Raw genomic sequence first — 25,434 nt, 5'->3', positions numbered from 1 at the left:
AAGCCTGATTCACAAAGGTACAGCTTTGAGTGATTTACACTTTTGAGTATGTTTACTATTTTTTGACAATCATAAAATGAGAGTATAAAGTTACTCATTAGTGTAAGAGTAAATTGCATGTATAAATTACTCAAAATTGTAGGTTACCTATGTGAATAGCCCCTACAGTTTATGAATAGCCCCGGGTATACATGGAAGTTACACTTTTGGATTCAATTTTAACTGAGATTTTGTTCATAGCCAAACAGTAGTAAACTTAAAAGTGCCATTACTCAAAGCGTAAGTTGCCTTTCTGAATCAGGCTCCTAGAAACCATTCACAATGGTATTAGTCCATCACTAGGGGCCATATGTATCAAGCTAATTAGCATTCGCAAAGGCCGAAATTCTGCGAATTTCGGCATTTGCGAATGCTAATTAGACAAATGGTATGTATCAAACATGTTTGATGCAAAATAAGGAATAGCACAATTTGCAATTCCTTATTTTGCGATTGCACTTAAGGAATCGCAAATTTTGCAATTCCTTAAATGCAATGTATCAAACAAAGAATATTCAAAAAATGCCATTAAGGATTCGCTAATTACCACCAACTTCTAGTTGGTGGTAATTTGCGAATTCTTTTCAAAACTCTTTTTTCCAAAAACAAAAGGTGTCATATGACGCCCATACATGCCCTTAGGGCATGTATGTGGGCCATATGCCCCCAAATGTCTTTTTCAGGGGTGCAGCAGGGTGTTCTTGAGACACCCCTGCACCCTTGAAAAAATTCCTAATTTGCGATTAGCTAATTGCTAATCGCAAATTGCCCCTTCATTCCTATGGGCCTCCTGGCCCATAGAAATGAATGGGTAATTTGCGATTAGCAATTTGCTAATCGCAAATTAGGAATGGTAACGAATCGCTATTAAATAGCGATTTTGTACATACATACCGTTTTGCGAATTCCAAATAGCGATTCCTTAAAATTCGCTATTTGGAATTCGCAAAACGGAAGTATGATACATATGGCCCTAGGTCCTTAAGTTGATGTACAAAATTGCGATCATAGTTTTTGCATATTTATTAAGCCCCTGAATGTACTTCATTTGTCACGCTTAATTTACCAAGGCATTGATATTCTTTGCACATGGTTGCAGAAGTGAAATCAGGAGGGCTGATGTAATTGAGCTCTGGAATTAAATGACAAAAATATTTATTCCTTAATTTTAATGTGTTCCCTTCTCACACATTTCACCATGAAAAAATAATGCATTTGTATTTTTTCTGCAATTTTCAATTAGCTATTTTGATTTGCTTTAGTATCTCTTCTAGAAGTGACCCCAGAGAAAGAAGGCAAGTGCAATCTGCCAATGTCACTCGGTAGAGTGGAACTAGGTGGGGATGGGTAGGATTCCTACAGTCGGGGTACTGTGAGTCTAGAAATGTAGCAGCAGATTTTCAAAATATATAAACGTATTTGAAAAACAAACGCGAAAATAAACACTTTTACTTTGCAAGTGTACTTCTACATTGGATATACGTGTGTTATCAGTAGCAGCCCCTGGTGGGCGTACTGCCGGGCGCTGTCATGGGGCAGCAGAGGGGCATGGTGGGGGGTAGTAAACTCCAGAATGCGGCAGCACAGAGGTAAGTACACAAACAAATAAGCAAAACTATTTTTGTTGCGCACGCTGCATCGTCAAATGTGATGCAACGCGCGCAACAAAATTCGTTTCATTTATTTGTTTGTGTACTTACCTGTGTGCAGCCGTATTCCGCAGTTTCATACCCCTCATCCTGACCCTCCCCCACCCCACATCAGCGCCCAGCAGCACTCCCACCATGGGCCGCTACAGTGTGTTATTTATTCTTCCACGTGGCCACCTCTAAACTGTGCAATGATTATTGTTTTGTTTCTTGCTCCCTTACATTCCGGTCTATTAACAATTACTACCCAGCCACCTGTTTCCAGGAGCTAGACTCTGGTGGCTGGGCACACTTGCGATGTGCTATCATATTTAAACCCTATTAATTAGGATTACATATTTATCTGCTTTACATTAGCAGCCATCGTGAATTGAATTTAATCAGAGTGTAATTAGTGGTATCATATATGGCAGATATAAAATAATTCTCTTTGCAAATCAAAATTCGCTACTTTTTTAACATGTATAAAACAAATCAATTCATTTATGTTGTAAATCTACAAGTATTTTCTATTAATGAGAAAATCATTCTGGAGAACTAAGTAAAATCGGATAATGTTAGCATCCTACTGTACCGGAAGATACCCTTAGCTTTATTGCAGGATATAGCAGTTCTTACTAAATGGTGTTAAACCTATCAGCATTAGGGTGATCTTCCCCCCAAACTTTTTACTGCGACTCCTCCATTTTGCTAAACTTCTTTTTGTTGGCCTTAGGACTCTGTGCTCTTTACCACTGATAACCAGTGCTAAAGTGCTTGTGTCACTCCCCTAACACATGGTTGAATTGGCTTATACTCAATTGGCATATTTAATTTACTTGCAAGTCCCTTATCGAGTGGTATACCATATATCCAGGGCCTGTAAGTGAATGCTACCAATGGGTCTGCTGCACATATTTTGCAACCCACTTAAGTAGGTCTTAAAACTTGTCACAGAACTGCCACTGCAGTCTCGATGAAGCTTTAAACTGCCATGTCTACTTGCCATTAAAAATCCCTTGTCAACCTTTTTTCACATGTAAGTCATCCTCAAGGTAGGCCCCAGGTAGCCCATAGGGCTCGGGCTGTGTAATTAAAAGGTTGGATATGTACTCTAAGGTAGGCCCCTAGGCAGCCCATAGGGCAGAGGGGATGTGTAATTAAAAGACTGGACATGTACTTGTAAGTTTTACATGTCCTGGTAGTTAAAAACTCCGGAATTCGTTTTTCACTACTGTGAGGCCTATACCTCCCATAGGATAACATTGGGGATTAACTATTACATTTAATAAGCTGTAATTTCTAATTTGGAGCAGGTAGCTATGTCATGTTTGGTGCCTTGGTGTTTGGAATTGTAATGAAGGGCCCTATTTAATGATAAAGCCAAGTTTTTAATACATTTTTTAAAATGCCACCTTTCGAAAGTTGGCTCTTTTCTGCCGTTAGCCCTTTTGGGCCTGTAGCCTGTCTTGGGTCACATGGCTGGATGTAACTGACAATTAAACTTTGTGACTTCCTACCAGACAGTCACACAATAGATGGATTTGGTATGCCCTGAAGGGCTCTCTGCTGGCAGGATGAGGGGGTGGAACAAAGCCTAGCCGCATTTGCAACTAAATAGGGAGTGTTCTGCACCCACAAAAAGGACCTCATACCTACCCAGTGTCACTGTAATCAGCTTGTAGACAGGGCAGGGGAGTCAGAAAATTCCATGTACTTCAAAGCCACAGAATAGAAGCTTCTTCCACCTACTAGTGGAAGGGCACAGTTGTATAAAAGGTGACCTCAGACACTAACACTTCAGTACACTTCTGGGCCTGTGGGTACTCTGCCATAAAGAAAGACTGCTGTGCTGCTGAAAGGACTGCCACTCTACAGGACTGCTGACCTGCAGCTGCTTGACAGAATTGCTGCCTTTCTGTCCTGCTGGTCTCTTGCCTGGGGAAGAAGGACTGGACTTGCAACTTGGACCAGGACCACCAGAATGATTTCAAAGGGCTACTTTGCTGGTCTTCTTGATCTGAACTTAAGGGACACACACGTCTCATGTTTACCTTGAAACCACACCTGAACCCTGCATGAGTGATTCCTGACCTTCCAAGTGGTTCTGAAGGTGACTAGATATCCAAAAGCCAAAGGCAAGAATTTAAATAATTTTGGCTAAGTATTGCTATGAGAACAAGGAGGAAACCAGGACCAACTGGCTTGCCTATCTGCCTGAGGTGTATCACCAGTCAGGTTGACTTTGCAGCTTCTCCCATTGTGTTCTTCTCCATAGCAGCAAATCCATTTCAGTGGTCCTTCACCAAAGGGGTATCTGTTCTAGGGGAACTGTCTTAGGATACAGTCCTCTGACTCATCCCACTGAAGATTTTTGACTTCCATTTCAGAGACTAAGTTGGAACGTAGAGATCTTCGCTGTGGCTATGACCCAAAGATATTTGATGAAAACGCTTCCTCCTTGGATATCTCCTGCAGGCTTGCCCTGCTGAACTTTACCTTCTCAGAAAATGTTTCTCTGAACTTTTTCTAAGTCTGAAGGTGAGCACTGACCGGGCCCAATCCACTTCTTGTATCCAATCCATGCTCCATCGTGGTCAGCCATACTTTTTCACTTTGACTCAGTCTTGCATGACTAGATGTTCGCAGTTGGCACTTTGATCTTTTAGGTGCTGGTTTTTACTAAAACAACATCTTTAAAAATCATACCTTTAGTTCTCCTGATTGGATTTTTGATGTTTTGGTGTCAAACACTTTATTAAAATCTGCTCTATTATTCTAAATTGGTTTGGAATTTTCTTGCCTTGTGTTTCACAATATAATCGCTGTTGGTGTGCTGCTGCATAAATACTTTACACATTTCCTCTAAGTTGAGCATGACTGCTTTTTGTACCAAGCTACCCATGGATGAGCACAGGTTGATTTAGTGACTTTTTTCACAATGGTAAACCAAATCCTTTAACACAAAGAGCTCCTATTTATTGCCAGTATTTTTATTGTCTGTTTTCTTCCAAAGCATCAAAGAAGGGAACTGGAGATACGAAAGCTGCAGGAATGCCACCATAGGTGGCCAGAGGTGAAGGACATTTATACAAGAGAGGTGAACGGCAATGAAGAAAACACACTCATTGATGATAATAGATGCAGGATGGAGGAACAGAAGCAGAATGACCGCAAACAGGTACTCAGTTTGATATCTGAATAGGCAAATTGTTTTGAGTAATGATTTTTCTTTAATAAACAAAAGTTAGTACTTTGCACTAGAAATGTTGTGCTTTGCTACCCGTTTATCTTAATCTCACATTACTCAAAGCATTTTCACACTCTTTCCCAAAAGTTATATTTTTGATTATTGCTGTGTTTTAAGATCCAAAAATCATTCAAGAAAATGTGGGACCAACTTGCTATATATTTATTTTTAATCTGTGCATATCTAGTTGGGGGAGAAAGCTTATTAAGTGTGGCTGCATTCATAAAGCATTTGAGGGGTGATTAGGATGCCAGTGAGTTTCCTCCAACGGACATCCATGAGGTTTCAGGACAGATCAACCTCGGGTCAACGGTCCAAAACTGCAATTACAATGCGACTGTACATGGTGCGGTCGCAGACTCCCATTTCCCTATGGGAGGTTGTGCAGTGGTCGTAAATCAGCCGTAGCACAAGCTCCCATAGAGAAATGGGAGTCACAGTAAATCCCTGCACCATGTGGAAGGCACCTTAGGGCCCCCATCGGCCACCAACCGGAGGCCATGGTAGAAAGGGGCCCTGCTAGTAGCCCTGAAAGTCACTTTCCAACAGGCTTGCCATGTCAGAATGCATCACATGGAAAACTTGTTGGAAACCGACATTACAATCCCGACGGCTGAAACGCCGTCCGTAAGTGATTATGTTTTGGATTCTAGTGGGCCAATGGGCTCCTTCAGCCCATTGGAAACAAGCCTGAATGACCAGCCAGTTTGAATTCAGACAGCCGTAATCGTAATACGGCAGTCGGAAGTCAAACCAAGGATGTCGGTCGGAAAGCCTCCTACCTGTGGTCAGAAACTTTCAGACCAACATCCTAATTAGGGCATCCCTTAACAAACACCAATTCATCTGTAGACAAGTTATAATAGCTGTATATGGGTCAGATCTATGAATTTGAGCAGGGCAGTGCTAGGCACATCTCCTATTCACAGATTGTTGCCTCAGATTCTGCACTCTTCCTGGTCTCCCCCCTCCACCTGAGTACTGACTTAGTTTAAGGGAAGCTACAATGTATTTTATAAAGCGCACAGCTACCCCAACGGGGTGTCCCGGCGCTATTGGACAAACAGCAGAGGTCTAAAACCAAAATCTATTTAGCAGAAAAGCCAAGTCTTGAGGGATCTGCGAAATTCAAGTTCCGACTGGGATGTGCGTAGGTGAAGCGGAAGTTTGTTCCAACGACGTGTGGCACATACTTCAAAGGTCTTACCACCTGATCAAGCCTTTTTAAATCTGGGGGTGACAAGGAGAGATTTAGTGTTAGAGCGCAGGGTTCTAGAATGGCTGTAGGGACGGAGTCTCTTTATAAGATAAGCTGGTCCTAGGCCTTTGGTGGTCCGAAAGGCCAAAGTCATGACTTTGAACTCAATTCTTTTGGAGATGGGAAGCCAATGCAATTTCCGCAAATAGGGAGAGATGTGTTGTCTCAGTGAGATGCCACCGACCAAACGGGCAGCGGCATTTTGAACTGTCTGGAGTCTGTGGCACAGTCCTGCTGTCAGACACAAAGTAGAGTCCATTAGCATAGTCTAGGTGTGAAGTTATAAGTGCATGAATTATGGTTTTGCGAGTATTGCTAGGCAGGTAGTTGATAAACTTTTTTATAATTTTAATTTTACTAAAGCAGGCCGCAGAAACTGTTTGTACCTGATTAGCAAAGGACAGGCGGTTGTCCCACCTGACGCCCAGGTTTCTAACCGAGTCTTTAGGGAGAGGGGCGATGCTCAAATCTTCCGGCCACCAGAGATTGGGAGCTAGGGGGGAAGGTTGATTAAAAAACAAGACTTCAGTTTTTTCTGCGTTAAGTTTCAGAAAATTGTGGTCCATCCATTTCGCAATGTTCCTAAGGCATGTTTTAAGGGAATCAAATATATTAGCTACCTGCTTTGCACACTCCTGTACATCAATGTACATGCAGCCCATGAATGTCAGTATACAGAATGTTTTTGTGATCCTAAATTAAGGTAAGAAATGAAATCCTTAACATTAATAGTGAGCAAACAAAATGTGGGCAAACTATGTGCAATTTCCCTGCTATTTTCTTAGTTGCATGGTCAAATCAGTGCTGCTCTGCAAGTTGCTTTGAGGAGAACTGTGCAGGATTGAGCAGTGTATTTTCCTTTATGATAATTGTTTTAATGTAAATACATGGCCAAGAGCCCCTGACAGCGCTCTCAAAAGCAACTTCCCAACCATGGAACCCTGTATGCAGTGCCTGTCTCCTCATGGCAGCCTACGAGGCAAACTTCACCCACTGCCCCCCTTGTTAGAAATTTTGATTTGATGCACTGTCAGGTGCTGGGCAGCATAGTTAATTTAATGGTATTACCTTTAAGGTTTTGATTTGTCTGGTCCCTGACAATGTTGGACCTCACAAGAGTTGCCATTCCATGTGTTTCTCACTATATGGAACAATGAATTTTTGTGCTGCGGAGTATTCTGTCTGCTTCCTACCTTTTCAAATTTGGTACAGGTGGATGAGACACCAGTGGAAATAGGTGGAATTGCCTGACATTTTGTGTCAATTGACCACAGATTAAAACAAGCATTGGCAAAGTCAATTGGTCTGGCGTTGGCTGCCAGCGTGTTGTCAACTCTTTTTTTGCTTTGTCATGGTTTTTGCTAAACTGTACTGTTTAGAAAGCTGCAGGGCCCTTGTTAAATCTAAACACATTGCTAAAAGGCAAAGAGTGTTTTTCTGTCTCAAAAAAAGTGCACATTACTATGGTTCACACGGCACTGAAGGAACTACGTTGTGTGTGGATGTGCTCGTTGCAAAAGCGAAGCATGCTGTAACTCATAGTAAAGTCAGTCAATGGCTGAAGTGGTATAACATTGCCCCTTGATGGCTGCTGGAGTGGGTGGGAAAAAAATGTGAATGACATAATCAATGGATTAAGTCTGTCTTAAAACCTCTATAGGTATCTATAATATACAGACATTCAGTAAAAGCAAAAGGTCTTGTCTCACAAAGATCTAAAAATGTAATCGGTCTGGCATTGGCTGCTAGCTTCCCCTTTGAGAGAGAAGGCAAGAAAAAGGGTAAGTTAGGCAGACAAAGAAGAAAGGGAGAAAGACAAAAAGGAAGGATGGGAGGGAGGAAAGCACAAAAGGAAGAAAGGAAGGCAAAAATAAAAAAAACAAGAAAAGAAGCAAGAAAGGCAAACAGAAGGCAAAAAAAGAAAAGAAGACAAGAGGAAAAGAAAGAATGAATGAAAGCAAGCAGAAAGGAAGGTAGAAATTAAGAAGGCAAAAATAAGGGAAAGAAAAAAGGAAAGAAAGAATAAAGATAAGGCAAAAAGAATGGAATAAAGAAAGAAAAGGGAAAGTAGGAAAAAAAGGAAAGAAGGAAAAGGAAATAAGGAAACAATGAAAAAATAAGGCAAAACAGAAACAAAGCACACAAAAAAAGTAGGAAAGAAAAAGTAAAAAAGGCAAAAAAGAAAGAAAGAAGGAAAGGGAAGGAAAAGTAAAAGACAAAAATTAAAGAAAGAACAAAAGAAGGTATAATAGAAATAAAGCAAGTAAGAAAGTAAGCTAAAAGAAAGAAAATAAGAAGGAAAGAATGCAAATAGAAAGAAAGAAAAAAGAATGATCGAAAAGGTAACAAAGGCAAGAAAGATGCAAAACCGGAAAGAAACAATATAAGAATGAAAGAAAAAAGAAAGAAGACAAAAAAGAAGAAAGAAAAGAGAAAGTGAGCAAGCAAGAATGAAAGAATGAAATAAGACAAAAGAAAAAGAAAAAGTGAAAAGAAAGAAAGAAGAAAGAAAGAAATGAAGGAAAGGAAAGGAAATAGGGACGAAGGAAACAAAAAAGGGAATGAGAGTCACAGTATAAAATGTTGGCTACTAAAACCCAAATCACACTCCACCTATGCTTACATAAAACTGTTAAAAGTGTGTTGCAAATGAAATACAATAAAGTTTGGTTTTCTTCCTTGGCAAAGTGTATTAAATAAACGAAGTGCAGGAACACAACATGGTATACCGTGAAATAACAGCAGTCCACTTCAAACGGAATTTACAACTGCACTGAACTGATAAAGCTGGAATGTGCCCTGTCCTCACTTCAAATGCGTCCTATGATCACATCAGGGAACACAAGCACTAAAGGGAGCTACCTTTTGTGCAGATGCCTACCTTGTGTAAGAGCAAAATACAGTCACTCAAAGAGACTTTAACCTGAGGCTTAAGTAGGCTGACCCATTTCCCCGTCCTGTATGCTGTAGTGGGAGAAAGCAAAATTGGAATGACTCAACAACAGACCAATTGGCTAAGAGAGGTGACTGAAAGCCCCTTTAAATAAGTATATTAGACATATTATTTAGTAAAATCAAAAGATTTTTGCTAACCTCAAACCTAAAAAACAATATACCCCTACTTAATATTTGACTGGATTCGCTTTCTTGCTTTCTGCACAAAGCATGTTATTCCCTGTTGTGGCTTGATGCCGGCAAAGTAGGCCTTAGAATCTGTATGTGAAATATAACACATGTGACATGATAATCAGTGCAGCCCTTTTGACGTAGATATGCCCTGGCATGAAATCAAAATAATGGTCTAACACTGCAAGGTGTAAAATATTAATAGCTAAAATATTGTTCGATAATTGTAGAAGTGCAAATGACTCTACCAAATTACATATATGTTGACTAGTTATTGTATTGCTAATTATTGATTTATTATTCCCAATCCAAAACTAATTATTTTTTAATTAGTGTGCCACTATGCAGGCTGTCAGGCTGCACTACCATTCTCCATATATGGGCCTAACTATAATAAATTCTGAAGTGATGAGGATTGCATGTCACTTGGTTCTCAATATTGACCTTTCAACCTGCAGAATATCAATGGGGTGATCCGTCAAGCGGGGGCTGAGAAAAAGTGGGGGTCACAAAAAGTGCATTTCCTATTTTAATTCCCATAGGAATTTTGAACACAACTACTACCTGAACCGCTGGACGGAATTACACTAAATTTGGCAGAAAGGTAGACATTGTTGTGCAGATCACACTTTTTGTTATTTGGTGTAAATATGTTCTGTAGTTGTCGAGAAAATAAAGAAAATCCAAATTTGGCTATCCAGGAACGCATATCCTCCAACGGTCCGACAGTCCCCGTGCTGATATCTGATTGGATGCCAACACTTCAACCAAGAAGTGCTGTCAGCCATCTTGGGATTCGCCAGAGCAAAAATCAATTTTTTGTGAATTTTGGTGACAAAATCACAATGGGGTCGTGAATCTGCTGCAGCAATTCTAAAATTGGGTGGGCTCCTGTGCTTGTTTTCCAAAAAGGCCCCAAGTGGGAGCATGCATCTGCCTAGGTGGCACCTTTGATACAACTATGCTGATCGCGGGTGAAACACCAACACCATAACCAGTGTCTGGATATAAGTATCCTTATTATGTGGGCATTACGTCTTCCTGTGTAGCACCTGCGGCATTTCTGGATGGACCACTTTAGTTTGTAGTGTTTAAATATGCGCATTTTGGGAGCTATAATTCCTTGAATAGCTGCTGCACCACTCCAAAATGCAAGGGAGTAGCCAAAAAATTAAAATACCCCACCCACTTTGAACCAAGCTTTGAAGCAACCAAGATCGCAACCCTCCCTAGAAGAGCCCCCTTCTCTCTTCAATCCAAACACCTATCCATGCATCCTTTCATCTGTCCTTCTACCTGCTGATATCCACCATTTCACCTCTACAATCTTTCAACCATTGATTATTTCATTCAGCCTTTCACCATTCCATCCTTCCATCCATTCATCCATCAATCCTTTCACCCATCTTTCCACCCTTCCACCCTTCCATCCACCCTTTCAACCATGTAGCTGCTAAATCGGCGATACCCCTGGCTAGTTGAACCCTGTATATATTTTTTAGCTTATGATTATCTACTTTTCCTGGGAGCTGCATATCTTTGAGTTGGACCATTTCTGGGGGATGATTTTATAGTCTAGAATCTGCTTGATTATTCTCAGGTGTCATGTCTACCCTGGTGAAACCTGTACCACCAATAAGTAGATCTCACAGATTGTTCATATTAGCATCTTCTGCATGTTCTTGGGTAGCACATTTATCACCTGGGTGGACAATCTGGAACAACTATTCCATTCTCTTTGGTGATGCCTTTTGGGGGACTTGTTGCAGAAATCTCACTCCTGATTGAAACACTTACACCAAAGTACATAATCCTCTAGCTTCTTCAGGTGTCAAGGCTCCCTAATATGCACAAACATCACAGTTGTGTTACTTATTAATGGTCCCTTGCCAATTGAAACATAGGTGTCTTGGTTGTCACAGATCAAACAAGGGCTTTTTCAGAAGAGGTTTAATGATCTATTGACCATACATGTGTAATACCTAAGGGGGGAGGAATTTAGGATAGTTTGTACTGTGGCACTCACTTTGGGAAATGAGGTAAGTTACCTGGTGGTGGCCAGTGATTATGGGTCATCTATGATTCCTGGTTCCATGCCATGAGACGAAATTCTCCATCATACCAATATGGCACAACATGAAGTCTGGAGTGAACAATAATGGATTTGACAACATCATGCATCTGTATCGTTGTGTAGCATTTGAATGGATTTTCTGCTGTAGGACAGACAAAACACTAGAATGTATTGCCTCCTCCTTCATCCTTGAGTTACACATCTGGTGGCCCTTGCAACCTGGCATCCCCACTCCAGCTCTCACAGCAATCTCATCCTGTAATCCCCGATTAACAGTGTTATCAGATTTCCTTCCTTTGATTGAGAATCTTAAGCAGAATCTTTCCTTTCCGGGGCTTTCCCTTCCACCTTATGCTGTCCATTTTGGACTATATACATGACCTTCCTCTTTGTACATCTGAGCACCCACTTTGGTCAATAGGAAAATGGAAATCCCAGCGGCTAGACATCTCCTGCAGTTGCGAGCATGGGACCCAAGTTAAGTGCATATACTAGCATTTTGCATCACCCATTCTGCACAACATGGATGGGGACAATCTTCTAGTTGAAAATAAATATGCGTATACCACCGAAGGCAAATCCTCAGCTCAAGAATGCACTTAGAATCAGATAAGATATCTACATGGCCATCTAGCCTCATAGATTAAAAAATGCATGTTTTAATTTATCTGAGGCACACATTACAATACAGTCATATGTACTCTACATACCAGAGAAACAAATGACTTCGTTTTCCCAGGGTCCATGGCAAAGACTTTACTGAAAAAACAGGCAATACTCAAGGAGACGTGCAATAACCCTTCGCTGTGTTGATGCTTACGGTGCCATGTTTTGAGCACCTTTTTGATCCCCATTAACATCACTTGCACATACACATGTGGCTCACTGGTCATTGCCGCAAAAGCACAAAACACCATTGTCCACATCACCATAGAGATAATATGTGAAGAAAATTTACAGGTTCTCAGCACCTTTTCCTACCAACATCCCTGCTCATCATCCACTTATCCAAGAAGGCAACTGGAACATCATCCAGAACATCCTCAAAAGAAATCCCACATATTGACCTCATGAACCAATGAAGTCTCATCAACATAGTCTTACACCTGCATGCATTCAGAGAAAGAGTTAGGGGTGGTTCAAGGACACACTAGAAGCAACATAAAGACAATACAATGTTGTTCAGTAGACTTGTGAATAATGAAAGTGCATTCCCACTGCTGGTCCTCCTGAATTGGCAGTTTGGAACTCAGTAATACTGCCCACCAAGACTAGGACATTTTTCTCTTAATTGCACTCATTAATATTTGGCCACTAATTGGTGTGATATATATCACAAATGATCAGGTGCAATAACTACTACCCAATTATCCCAAGTAACAGAGAATAGCGAGGTTTTTAGTGCTTACTGCACCAAAATACACTTGTCCGTGTATTTATGAATAATTTTTATCCCAATAAATATCGACAGGTTCGAGCTGCCAATCTTTTTACGGGTATGCAATATTTATCGCAATACTCATAATTCCGATACGTGGCTAAAGGCGATTAGTTCACATATTAGAATGTAATGACCAACTGGAGGCTGCACGGAGATATGTACCCGGCAGCTCCAACTCCCCCTCAACATTAATTTAAGAAATACTACATTTATGACTCTGACACTATTGCATTTTTATTCACATTGAGCTGTGATCATGGCCCTCCATTTACACACAGGTCATATTAGTGAGGCAGCTAGATTCACACTTTTGCAAAGAGAAAGCTGCTTGTCGAAAATGAATAGGTGCTGAATTATAAATCAGCCTTTGTGTTTAACTTAATATAGGTTTATAGTACAATCTACATCAATGGTATCTGCAAGATGGTGGTTCATCAGCTTTTTTTTAAAGTTTAAATAGCTTTATTAAACAGAGTACACAATGTAAAACATCAGAACAAAGCTCAAAAAGCATCATAAAGAGATACATTTTGTAAAAGTGAAATATCTAAAAGGACTAAGAGCCCCAAAAAGGAGCAAATGCACTGTACTAAGGGAAAACAGCTTTTAAAGGTGGTTTTGTATAAGAGAGAAAGAAAGAGGGGGGGAGAGAGAGCGAAGGAAAAGAAAAGAAGAAGAGGAAGGAGAGAAAAGAAAGGGAAGGTGAGAAAGGGAACAGCCTATAAAACGAGCTTAATTAGTAAAATACAATGCAATAGTAAACCGTTCTATGATTGCAAAATAAAAGGAAAACTACAAGTGCTAAAAAGATCTATAAACCTCAGAGTGAGACACCTCTGGAAAGAAAATCAGTCAAAGGCAACCATATTAAGAGGTTCATCAGCTTAAGGCAATGGTTCTTAACCTTAGATGTTTTTGGACCCTCACTTAATCAATACTGGATTCCGTTGACTCCCACTGAATCAATATTGGAATCCGAGGACCCCCATTAAATCAATATTGGAATACGTGGACCCCCGGTTAGTCATTATGGGAATCCGAGTACCTGGTCTAAGCAATTTTGACGATTTGAACTGAAAAAGTATACCACAATTACAGAAACAAGAATACACGACACAAATAGAAAAATGATTAAATATTTGATTTAATTCACAAACAAATACTTCGTCATTGTTTTGAACTTTATTTCGGTAATTTCCGACCATAAAAGTGCAATGCGTACAGTACAACTTTGGGAGACTGAGATTATATCAAAGAACATTAATTGTGCCACAATCAACCCCGAAAAAGTGCAAGTGCATGGAAGGCAAAGCTTCAAGTTCGAATGTAACATAAAAAAGGAAATAACCTCTAAATTAATTTCTAATAACATTAATAAAAGTTAATTTCCAGATAAAAAGACAATCAAACAATCAAAGTTACAGCTAAAATAAATAATATCAACTTTGCCGTCCTAAAATCCCCTTTTTGGTGCATTTAGTCTCCCACTAGGAAGTGTTACAATTGTATAAACGTTAGTACTAATGCTAATACGACGGCTCATGTCGTAGAAGATAAGAAGAAAAAACATCGATTTTGGTAAATGAAATAGCATAAAAAAGTTCCAACATCAGATACGTCCTATAACAATTGCATGCTACCCGGCCACACTAATACCGTATTTAGGCCTTCATCTAACGTGCTATCAGCGCACTACGACCAAACCATCAATAGTGCAGATAGGAAACAAGATGACATGATTGCAATATTAAAATAAGGATAAAATATAGCAGCATAACATCTGTTAGATGGTCCAATTTCTAATGGACCTATCTTACTAACGCCCAACCGGAAGGTTCTGGCAGTAAAATGGGAACAAAGTAAGACGCATTAAAAACGCCTTGGTGAGATATCTTGGGAGCCCAAAGTCGACAAAAGCCTTGGCCTCATGCAGCTGTGGGCTTCTGCGTGGCTTAGAAACTTGGCCTCGCTGTAGACAAAAAGTGGCTTTGAGTCCGACCTGAGAATATGCAAGGCTGCATGATGCTCCCGGAAGCCCAATTGCCGACAAATCGGTTTTAGCCACTTGACCCTGGAAGTGGAATACGCTTGGCATGCAAACATGACGTGGGCAGCACTTTCTTTAGGGGCTTTTCAGCATGGACATTCCTTAGAGGCTAAGTTGCTTGAGTGCCATTTCGCTATGGTTTCGTTGACAGGAAGTGTGCCGAACCTAAACTGAATATACAAGAGCATATCCTGCAGGACCTGCATTATGTCTAGAAAGGGCTCCAATTGTCTTTCCTGCTTGTGAAGATCACAATCTTCAAAATTGGGGGTCAATCTCCCCAAGTTAGGGTTGCTGAACTCTTGCTGGTCCGCCCAATTCCAATATGAACCCTTGAGCACCTCTTTCCTCGGTGGTTCCTGATTATCCCAATAAGCTGTAAGGTCTATGGCTGTCATCAATTTTTTGACATTGGCAATCCAGCCCACTTTACTGCATGTGTCCAGCCTCATGAGCTCTGATAGGGCTTCTGCATAAGGCAGCAGTTCTTCGCTCCTTCCGACGCGGGCCCAAAAAAGCAAAGGTCGCAGCCTTGCTACATCTCCTATGGAACGCCTGCCCATGTCAAGCATAAATAAGGGGAGTGAGGGGAGCGTACTTTGGGAGCATCACTAAGGAATTTGTGTTCTGATCTACAAAGGTCTTCTTTAATTCCCACAGCTCGGCCACGTACAACTCTGCACTCACAGCCTTTGCTTCGTAGACCTAAAGGGCTGGCGCAACCTGTCTACTATGCGAAAGGCGATGTTCCTTCCCAAGTGATCCCGTTACCCTTATGTGGTTCATTAGCATAATCGCATGGTGGTTTTTCCAAGACATGTTATCTGGGAGATGTATACCCAGATAATCAAGGGTGCAAACTCTTTCGAGAGGTTTCCCATCGAGCAGAAGACTGCCTCGAAAAGACTTTGGGGTCTTAATGGCCATAAATTTCATTTTAGTTGTATTGATCACCAGCCCTGTTGCTTCGCAGAAATGTTGGTACCTGTTCAAAAGGCGTTGTAACCCCATTGGGGTCTTGGACACCAACAGGGTGTCATCTGCGAACAAGAGGGTTGATGCCGTAACCCTCCCCAGACTTGGTGTGTCTGCAGGTTCTTCTTGCAAAAAATGTACTACTCTATTTACAGAGAGTTGGGGCCAGTAGGCAGCCCTGATGTACTCCCCTGTTTACCGGAATGCGATCCGTCAGCTGTTCCTGCGCCCCCCACCTGACCTGAGCTGGGAATATTTAAAAAAATCTACATTTTACCATTTTACTTCAAATGGGAAGTTAGAGCTTTTCTAAATTCAATTAAGCCATCCCTCGTCCATACTATGTCCTGTGTGATGCAGTTGCACTGTTCCCTCAAATAAATTGGAGGATATTAACTTGATATTTTGCCTCAAATTTTTAAATCCAGAGCGTTTTAGAATGTTCAGTTTTGCGTTTTACTTCTTTATTTATATACACTTTATTGATTTGTTAAAAATATTTTATTTCTGAAAAGTTATAAACAGTTGTGGACCCTCTCAGTGGGCGTCGCAGGCCAACAGTGGTCCCCAAACCACAGGTTAAGAACCGCTGATGGCCTAAGACATAAACAATATATAAATCATTTTTCAAGAGAGAGATTTTTTTTATTTATTGCAAAACAATGTGAACCATCACCTGGAATGCGACTCATGCTATCACTTTACTGAAAAGTGGATTAAGTATTTAATAATGGATAATGGACATGGTGATTGAAGATTTGCAAATCGACTATGGCAATAAAAAAGGTTTGGTTCCCAACATTAAGGCTTTCTGGAAATTTTTGGCATAAATACACATCACAAATATGATATTGCTTTGTGAATATTCTCAGAAAAAGCGATTATGTTGTCTGAACAGAACAGCAATCGTATCTGAAAGTGCTTTTGCCTCATAGCACAGAGCGGAATCTGACAGGAAATGAAACGTCTCTTGAACTGACATGGATGTCTGTCAGATTTGTTGAGTCAGGAATGATATGTCCTCCGAGTAATTTGTGAAACGCACTGAAATGATCACACACCACATAACTGAATGAGACAGAATATCACAAGGTCCAGTGTTTGGGTCGCTGTTTTGGCGCCAGGCTCAGGGTCTGGCAAGCTTGTCTCCGTTGCAGTGTAACCTCATACACTTGTGACCCTGACCTGTATGTCCTGAGCCCTGTTGGCATGTCACTGCTGCCTGAATGTCTAACAGTAGCTAGATAAAGGGTTCTTGGTTTAAAGAACATGGCGCCCTGATAACCCTGACAGTAAAATGTGTGAGACACATATGTGGTGTTGTCATGTCATTACTGTATTTAGATATGCTATTGTTATTATAAAATGGGCACTGGTCTATGTTGTACTTATATCTTCCCTTGCTTTTTGGGTGAAGGAAGAGTAAGTGATGGTTGAATTTCTTTGTTTTTGGTACAATGAGGCAAAAAGACCTTCCACCCTTGCCCCACCCAGTCTCTGCCACCATATCTCCGTTTTTAGGTTAGACACTTTGTCATGATATACAAAAGGGCGTTGGTCCAGCATAAATACATGTTATTTACTGTATGGATCAGCCTAGAGGAGTATTTTGTCACAGTTGTGCTTTTGCTTGATGGGGGAACTTAGTGCTCCCAGGTAGGGACTGCTTTCATTGAAATACATGAGTTGAATTGATCTCAAAAGTAGTAGATTCTGGCAGGCAAGGACATGAAATTGGCTACAACACAGAATCCAGAGGGGTTGCATATGTTCATGCTATTACCAGATTGCTGTTTTATGAATTACAGATTTGGACCTTCAGAGTTGCGTTGTAATACTGTGGCGATACTACTTATCACGGGGTGATGGTGCATAGACATGTATCTGTGTTGCTCCTGATCGGTTTTTGACCCGTTTTGCTTTTGTGGTCCTTATTGTGAGCTGCAGTCCCTCTTGTTTTGTGCAGCTTCCTTTGCGCGGTAACTGAGGCCTCTCCCTCCTAGAGCACCTCTAAAAGAAGACCCTGATCTTGACTTAGCACCACTATGTTTGACCTGCTACATTTAATGGCATACACTTGTCTGCAGTAATAAAACCAGTTGTTCGATACTTTCCCAGGGATCTGTAACACATTTCGTCTGTTAATCTGTTAATCCCTCCCCACCCTTCAGGTTGCTGATAATACCTTGATAAGAGCTTGTAATTCCTTCACTAGAAAAGTCACTTGCCTTTTATGTAGGACTAGTGCTCACTGCTCATATTTGTCATCTGCTATCACCATCCACATATTCCATCATCTGCTGCATAATCTGCAGATTTCAACAAACAAAAATCTGTTTCTAGCTCACATGGTTTAAATGTTACTAAAAACACTGCCACACATGTTGCCGCGCAGTGGACGATTTTGTTGTTTATTGCAGGAGCGCCTCGTGTCAGGGAAAAGAGGCGGGGGTTGGGGAACGACAAAGAAAAATAAAATATATATTTTTTAAAAGAACTTACCTGCTACCCTCCAGCATCGAAGTCTTCTGCTCGTCTCCACTGAAGGCACAGTTTCCCAGACTGCCCTGCGGCCAATCCTGAAGATGTTCTCGTACATGAAAGCAGCTTTAGTATTGACCTGAGTACCGTGAATTTGCACTAACAGACAGACTGGAAGCCTGTGTCTGCTCTCTCCAACCCTGCAACGCAGCTCAGATTGGAGAGAGCTGCAGTGCGCATGGCGGTTCGGCCATCCTGAGACAGCCGGCCAAACCATCATGCACACTGATAACAGTTCTCACCACTCCCTCTCCAGTACTATCACCTTCCTGGCCCCACCCCCCAGACTTGGCATACAATCACATAAAAGAAAAAAGAAAATGATAATAAAATGGGTTTTAAATCTGTTTTATTATAGTTTTATTTGTCAAGTTTTTGAGGGTTCCATAGCGGAGGAGCAGCCACTGGTTTATTGCTATATTTGAGTGTTAAACTGGTACTTATGAGATGTAATCAATGCATAGATAGTGTTGACGAGTGCACAAACCACAGAAAATGGTGTAATACTATCACCAAATGTGCTGCATTGCGCTGCATTATGTGCCTTCCCTTGCTGTGTAGTTTACTGAACCTTGAAACATTATTTGGCCCTCTCCTTCCACATAATTCCACGCTCCCTGAACATAATGGTATTTGGAAAATATATGCATTTTATAAGATAGTTCAAACTGCACTTCCTTTCCTCCTCCCGACTTCTCTCCAAACCTCATATGTAGAAATGCCACTCTGTAGGCATCTGGTGGTGGAGAAATGATGAGTTACAAGTTGGATTTGCCCCTTCCTTGCGTGTGACAAAAAACTTTCGATCTCAGCAAAGTTCTATAACAAAAATCCCCCTTTCTGTATGATTCCTTGCAAGACTGCCAGCCTCTCTCTTTTCAGCACCAGTTTTTCATTTTTGAATTCTTGTATGTGGCAGTCATCATGTACCATGGAAGCAAGAGTAACAGTGGCTTATCTGATTGGGTCCTTGTGGAGAGGCATATTTCCTGCCACAATTTCCTCTCTAGAGGCCAAGCAAGATTTATATCTATAACCACCAGCACGGTACTGCCCAGTGAATCACCACACGGAAAAGCCATTAGACTTTACTTTCTCCTATATGGATCCATCAGCTGGAAGTCCTTCAGATGATTCAAGGTATACCTCTTAAGGTTCCTGCCTCTTATATTAATTAAAACTAGTGACCAGTATCTCGAAGTTCTTCCTTCTGATCGAAATATATTTTATAATGTTCACACCCAATCCTCAATATTGTTTACAGAATCCATTCTAATGGAAGATTGATAAAGATGTTCAGGGGGGACCATCTATAACACGCCCACCAAAATCAGATTTATAGTCACAAGCAAGAGAAACACCATGGGCTTTTTGATGCTCTTTTGGATAAGCACAATTGTAACAGGACACATAACAGGGATCCATCAGGAGTGATTGGCTCAAGACAACTAGAACCAAAAGGTGCTTTTTGAATGTGGTCATGTGCGAGATGCCTGCTTCAGTACATAGAGAGTGTATCAAAGAAGATAAGCGCAAACAGCCTATGCTGTCTATATTACACTTTATTTATAAACCTGCGACTAAATGTGTGTTACAGGCTGCCAAGTCTGTAGTCTATGGTTAATAACAGCTTGTTTTACTCTAGCACGTCATACTGCACCTCTGCAATTTTTAAGTCTGCATATAAGAGGTGTTGCTACTACCCATTTTATCATACTCACTTTATTGATCTCTGAAGGATAGAAGGCTGAGTCTGCTTCTTTTGACGCGATTCAACTGTGTGACCTTCAATCACAGATGATGGCTTTGAGACCTAGCTTTTACAGCAGGGTTATTCCCAGATTTTTTGTTTTGTTGCATTCTCTTTCTGACCTGTTTTTGTTGGTTTTATGACTCTGGGCACTTCACCACTGCTGATCAAAAATATTTTCTCAGGTTTACGGTTAACTGGATGGCAAATAACCTCTTGAAGGTTAACCCGGATAAAACCAAGGTGCTTATCATCGCAACACAAAACAGCCACTGGTGTGAGCTTTTCTGGCCCCCCGAATTGGGGGAGGTACCAACCCCAGGGAGAGTAGTAAAAAGCCTAGGACTGAAAATTGATTCAGACCTGTCCATGGCCCCCCAAGTCTCCGCAGTAGTAGGCACCTGTATAGGCCTACTTAGGCAACTGCGGAAACTTGTCCCCATTCTCTCTGTTCCGGCATTACAATCCATTGTGTCCGCCACAGTTATTTCTCAGCTGGACTATGGCAATGCTCTTTATCTAGGCCTCCCTCGGAAACTCCTCAGGAAATTGCAGGTAGTTCAAAATGATGCAGCCAGGCTCATCTTCTCCCTACCGAGGAGAACACGAGCTACCCCCTTCACAATAAACTGCACTGGTTGCCCATTGAACACCGAGTGCAATTTAAGTGTCTTTGTATAGCCCACAAAGCTATTTATGGAGAGGCTCCTAAATACATTAAAGATCGTCTGGTAAAGTACACCCCAGGCAGAGCCTTGCGCTCCTCCAAGGCCTGTAAGCTTGCCCCATCGAGATTTAAACTCAAATCCAAGGGTGGTAGAGCTCAGTCAGTCCTCCTTCCTCAAATCTGGAATGAGCTACCAGAAATTTTACAAGAGGAATCGGTGCTATTATCCCTCAGGAAGTCTCTGAAGACCCACTTGTTTAAAAAGACAACAGCCTCAATTTAAACTGCCAGCTTGGTTGCTGGCAGGTCACCGGTGGCTATCTGTTTTGTTAATTTCTTTAAAAGCGCTTAGAGACCAGTGGTGATTTGCGCTATACAAAAATAAAGTAACATAACATAACAACATCAGTGCTAAAGTGCAAATGCTCTCCCTGTAAATTGTATGTGTGGATTGGTGCTTCCATGATTGGCATATTTGATAACTAGTCAGTCCCTAGTACAGTGCACTGTGTGTCCCCAGCACTGATTGTGTCACCCGTATAAGCAGCCTGTAAATGTAGCTCAGGCCTGTGTGCTGTCTAGTACTGCCATGTCGACCTGGCAAGTGCACTCACTTGCCAGGCCCTAAGTTCTCCTTTTTTACATGTTTGTCACCCCTAGGGTAGGCCCAAGGTACCCCAGTGTGCAGGGTACAGTGTATGTGAAAGGTAGGCCATGCCCCGATGTGTGTGACATGTCCTGATAATGAAATACTGCCAATTTCGTTTTTTAACTATTTTAAGGCTATCTTTCCCTATAGGATAGAATAGGGAGTTTGCTTATAACATCTTATAAGCATAACTGCCCCTGGGAACAAGATAGGAAAATAAAGATTACTGTGCCTGAACTCAGAATGTTAAAATGCATCTTTTAGTAAGGGTGGTATTTACATTTTATGTTTGAAAATGCCACTTTTAGAAAGTAGATCTTTTCTTGCTAAGTCATCCAGTATGCCTCTGCTAGGATGTGTATTGACAGTCTGGCTTTGGAGTGACAGGGGCTAGGGATGTGCAGAGGTCCAGAGAGTCAGCGCTAGGCTGAATAGGCCTGGTCTGCATTTGGAGTGGTGGGAGGAGTAGCACCTGCACCTCTAATAGGGCTTTGTCTGCCTTCCACAATGATGGCTCCTCCCCCTGTGGTGTGTCCAGAGCCAGGGCTCACCCTAATACTGGAGGTTGTTGTGCACTTGTAAAGAGCCCCACAGAACTGGTTTGGACTGGGCTCAGAGCCCTGGGCCAGAAGAGAACAAAGAGATTTACTGTATACAAAGAAAGGGCCCAGACCCCAGACTTTTAGTTCCATTCTGGGAAAACAAGAGGAACCTTTGCCAAGGAGAAGAGCTGGAGAAACTGAGGAGGAATACCGCCCCTGTGCGGTTTGCTGTCTGGGGTTGGCCTGCAGTGGCTACTTTCTGCCAAGGAAAGGGAAAAGTACTTGTTGTTTGCTGTGTCTCCTGCTTGAGGAAGACCTCCAAGAGCTTGAAACTGAGCTTGCCTCCTGTTCTGAAGTCTCAGGGACACAAAGACGTCACCCTCAGCTCCCCTGAAGTCCCTTGCTGCAAGTTCTGACCTGCTAAGAGGTGCCTGCTGTTGTTTTGGACCTCTGGAGGCTGTTTGTTGCTGGGAGCTGGAAAAGTAATGCAACTTCGAGAAGTGTGACGCATCTGCACCTGTTTCTGACGCATCGCCAAAGAAATCGTCTCATCGCCTGCCCGCGGCACAAGAAATTGCTGTACGCCGCATCAAGTGCACCAGTCTTTGAACTCCGAGATCAGCACTCTGATTCCGACACAAGGCCTATTGTGCGGCTGTAAGAACCCACACATCATCCCGGATCATTGCATCGCAATGAGGTGCCAACTCTGTTGCGTCATTGGGGGACACAGTAAAAACTGATGCACAACCTCCCCCCATAGTAAGAACCCGCCGCATCACCTCCTCTCTGGTAAGGAACTGACACATCACCTCCCCTGCGCAGCAGTAAGGCACCAAAGCATCACCTCCCCCGGAGCAAGGAACTGACGCATCACGTTCCCTAAGTGTAAGGAACCGACGCCTCACCTTCCCTGTGGCCCTTTTTGTTAGTGTGCGTGACGCATCCAAGGTACTTTGTGTCAAAAGTTACACATCTGCAATTTGCTTTGAACTGAACTATTTCTACCATTTGAAGTCATATTTGTATTACTGTATTATGGATTTTTGTCATTTGGTCTTGTTTGGTTTAGATAAAGATGACTTATTTTTCTAAACTGGTGTGGTGTTTATTTGTAGTGTTTTCACTGTATTACTGTATGTGTTCACAAATGCTTTACACACTGCCTCTGAGATAAGCCTGTTTGCTCTTGCCAAGCTACCAAGGGGATGAGCAGGGGTTATTTTAGAAGTGTATCCACCTTACCCTGACTAGATCAAAGGTCCGTATTTGTACAAAGGTACCTACCTCTGCCAACTAGAGACCCTGATTTCTAACAATGGTCATGGTGAGCAGTGGCGGCCAGCACAGATCGGGGTAGCAGGGCTGGGTGGGTGGGATCGGTTGGGTGTGCATATCAATAAAAATGAACTTACCTGACCACGGCGTCTCTCCTCGTCGGCTCTCCGGTGCCAGAGCAGAATCAGGAAAGTACCCTGGCTTCTCTAAGTCAATCACAACACTGCGATGCAGCATTTTCATTGGTCTGAGCATCCTGGTTCGGCACTCTGATGGAGACTGAGGGCTTGGGCATGTTCTTCACCCAGACTGTAATGCAGCCTGGGTGGAGAACATGCAAAATGTGCATGACTGTTTGGTCAGCCCAGGACGGTCGGCCGATCATTCATGCTCACTAACAGAGTGCCCACCACTCCTTCCCCCTTCTCTGAGAGCAGAGCAGCCCTACTCCATCCGCAAAGCTGCTTCAGCAGGAAGATATTAAATGAAAATAACCTCAAGTTATTATCATTTTATTTTTCCTTTTTTTACATTGCTGAAAAGCAGTGGGATGACGCTACTCTGCCTTACCAGGGAGCCACCACTGATTGGTGAGTGTTAACTCTCTGGTCCATCTTGTAGCAACATAATGACCAACAGAAAGATGCTTTGCCAGCATTTGGTGTTGTACTTTTGAATACTTGGGTAACACTGAATTGTGAGGATCATTCCCAGGGATTGCACTTCACAGTGAGATTTTGAGGAGGAGAAATGCCTCTAATTCTACATAATATATTGAAAACAATGAGGCGCCAGTAAGTTAAATGGAACTGTGTGCACAGTTAGATATTCATAGCTATTTATTTTATTTATTTTTTCTTAAATTTGAAGAGACACGAAGAACAGGCTGCATTTTATGAACTTATGTGAGTTTGAAGGGAGAAAAAGTGGAGACAAACAAATTGTGGCTAGACATATTTACGTGTTTACTATGCAGGTAGAACTTTTAACTACTTTCATCATTGGCAAAGAGTCTGCGGATAAGATCAATTTAAAAAATGTAGTAGTACATGATAAATTATGTCAACCATGTTTATTTTTAAGATATCGCATGTCTTAAGATAAACTGGCCTCTATGTAGTTTTCTACCCATGTCACCACCTAACAATGCCATTTTCCTCCCGCAAGGACCTCCTGTGTAACCTATGACTGTGGGAGTCTTTAGTTTTCAAAATTAATAATGAAGATCTCTTTATTATAGTATAGTAGGCCCTAGAAACAAAGGATCGAATTTACACATAACTGTTTTCTACTTATGCATGCATTTCGGCCAACCAACACCAGCAAAGGTGTGCCAAGTGGATGGTTTTCGTGGTCTTTCAGAAGATTTTGTGGGGTGCAGTTAATGTGAAAAAATGTATGGGGTGACCCTCTCTGCTTTTCTGGCAGTACGAACACCTTGTGCAAAAAGTAAACAACTTCCGGGGAAATATATGGTGCCACATATTGGTGGCTGCCATTATATCCTCATCGTGAAGAGATCCATAAATCAGAAAGCAGGCAAGGCTTGATTTGTGCTATATAAACACAGCATATAGAGATGCCCGTCCTTCTTTATGTACCATGGCGATGCGCACATAGATACAAACACCATGACCTACAGGCCTGATGCAGGCTAGACCTAGGAGAAACGAATTATTTTACATCTCTGGGGGCATCATAGGCCACTTCACAATAAAACGTGTGCATGGCATTTGAATTGATCTAGAGTTCTATATTTTCGCCTTTTTGTTAGAGTTGGAAATGGCCAGAAAATATTTGAGAGGGGAGACTCTTTATAGCCTGTCTTCATAAATGTACTGTCAACAACAGTGTTTTGGAAGCCTGCCAGGGTCAGCAGGCCTTGAAACTCCCACACAGGTGTGGTTGAAACAATACATACCTATGCTTTGTACCATACCAAGAGAGGGTGTGTGCAGCTCCTATGCGCACAACACCTTCTCAAAACTGGAACTGGGCTACTCAAACTATCCAATGGAAAATCCAGTCCGATATCAGAATGTATGAAAATTTCAAATATTCTCCATTGTAAATCATCTATTTTTTAATTATACTCATAGTCAAAGTCATATTCACCTAACTGAGTTATACTAGGCAGTGGGTTAAAGAGCCAGCCTGCTTGCTGTCCTT

The 25,434-nt window shown here is 41.7% G+C and overlaps 1 protein-coding gene across 2 annotated transcripts in view; it reads left to right on the top strand.

Annotated features, from left to right (window-relative positions):
• NRK (Nik related kinase) overlaps nt 1-25,434 on the top strand; it is a 1,020,485-nt gene that overhangs the window by 595,181 nt on the left and 399,870 nt on the right. For both annotated transcript variants that reach the window (XM_078688671.1, XM_078688672.1), the window contains exon 13: nt 4,684-4,848. In XM_078688671.1, the coding sequence (XP_078544797.1) occupies nt 4,684-4,848 (165 nt within the window). The remainder of the gene's footprint in view (nt 1-4,683; nt 4,849-25,434) is intronic.

Source organism: Lissotriton helveticus, chromosome 4_1, assembly GCF_964261635.1.
Source record: "Lissotriton helveticus chromosome 4_1, aLisHel1.1, whole genome shotgun sequence".
NCBI lineage: Eukaryota > Metazoa > Chordata > Amphibia > Caudata > Salamandridae > Lissotriton > Lissotriton helveticus.
Note: the sequence above shows the minus strand (reverse complement) of the source record. Positions and strands in the feature narration are given on the sequence as shown.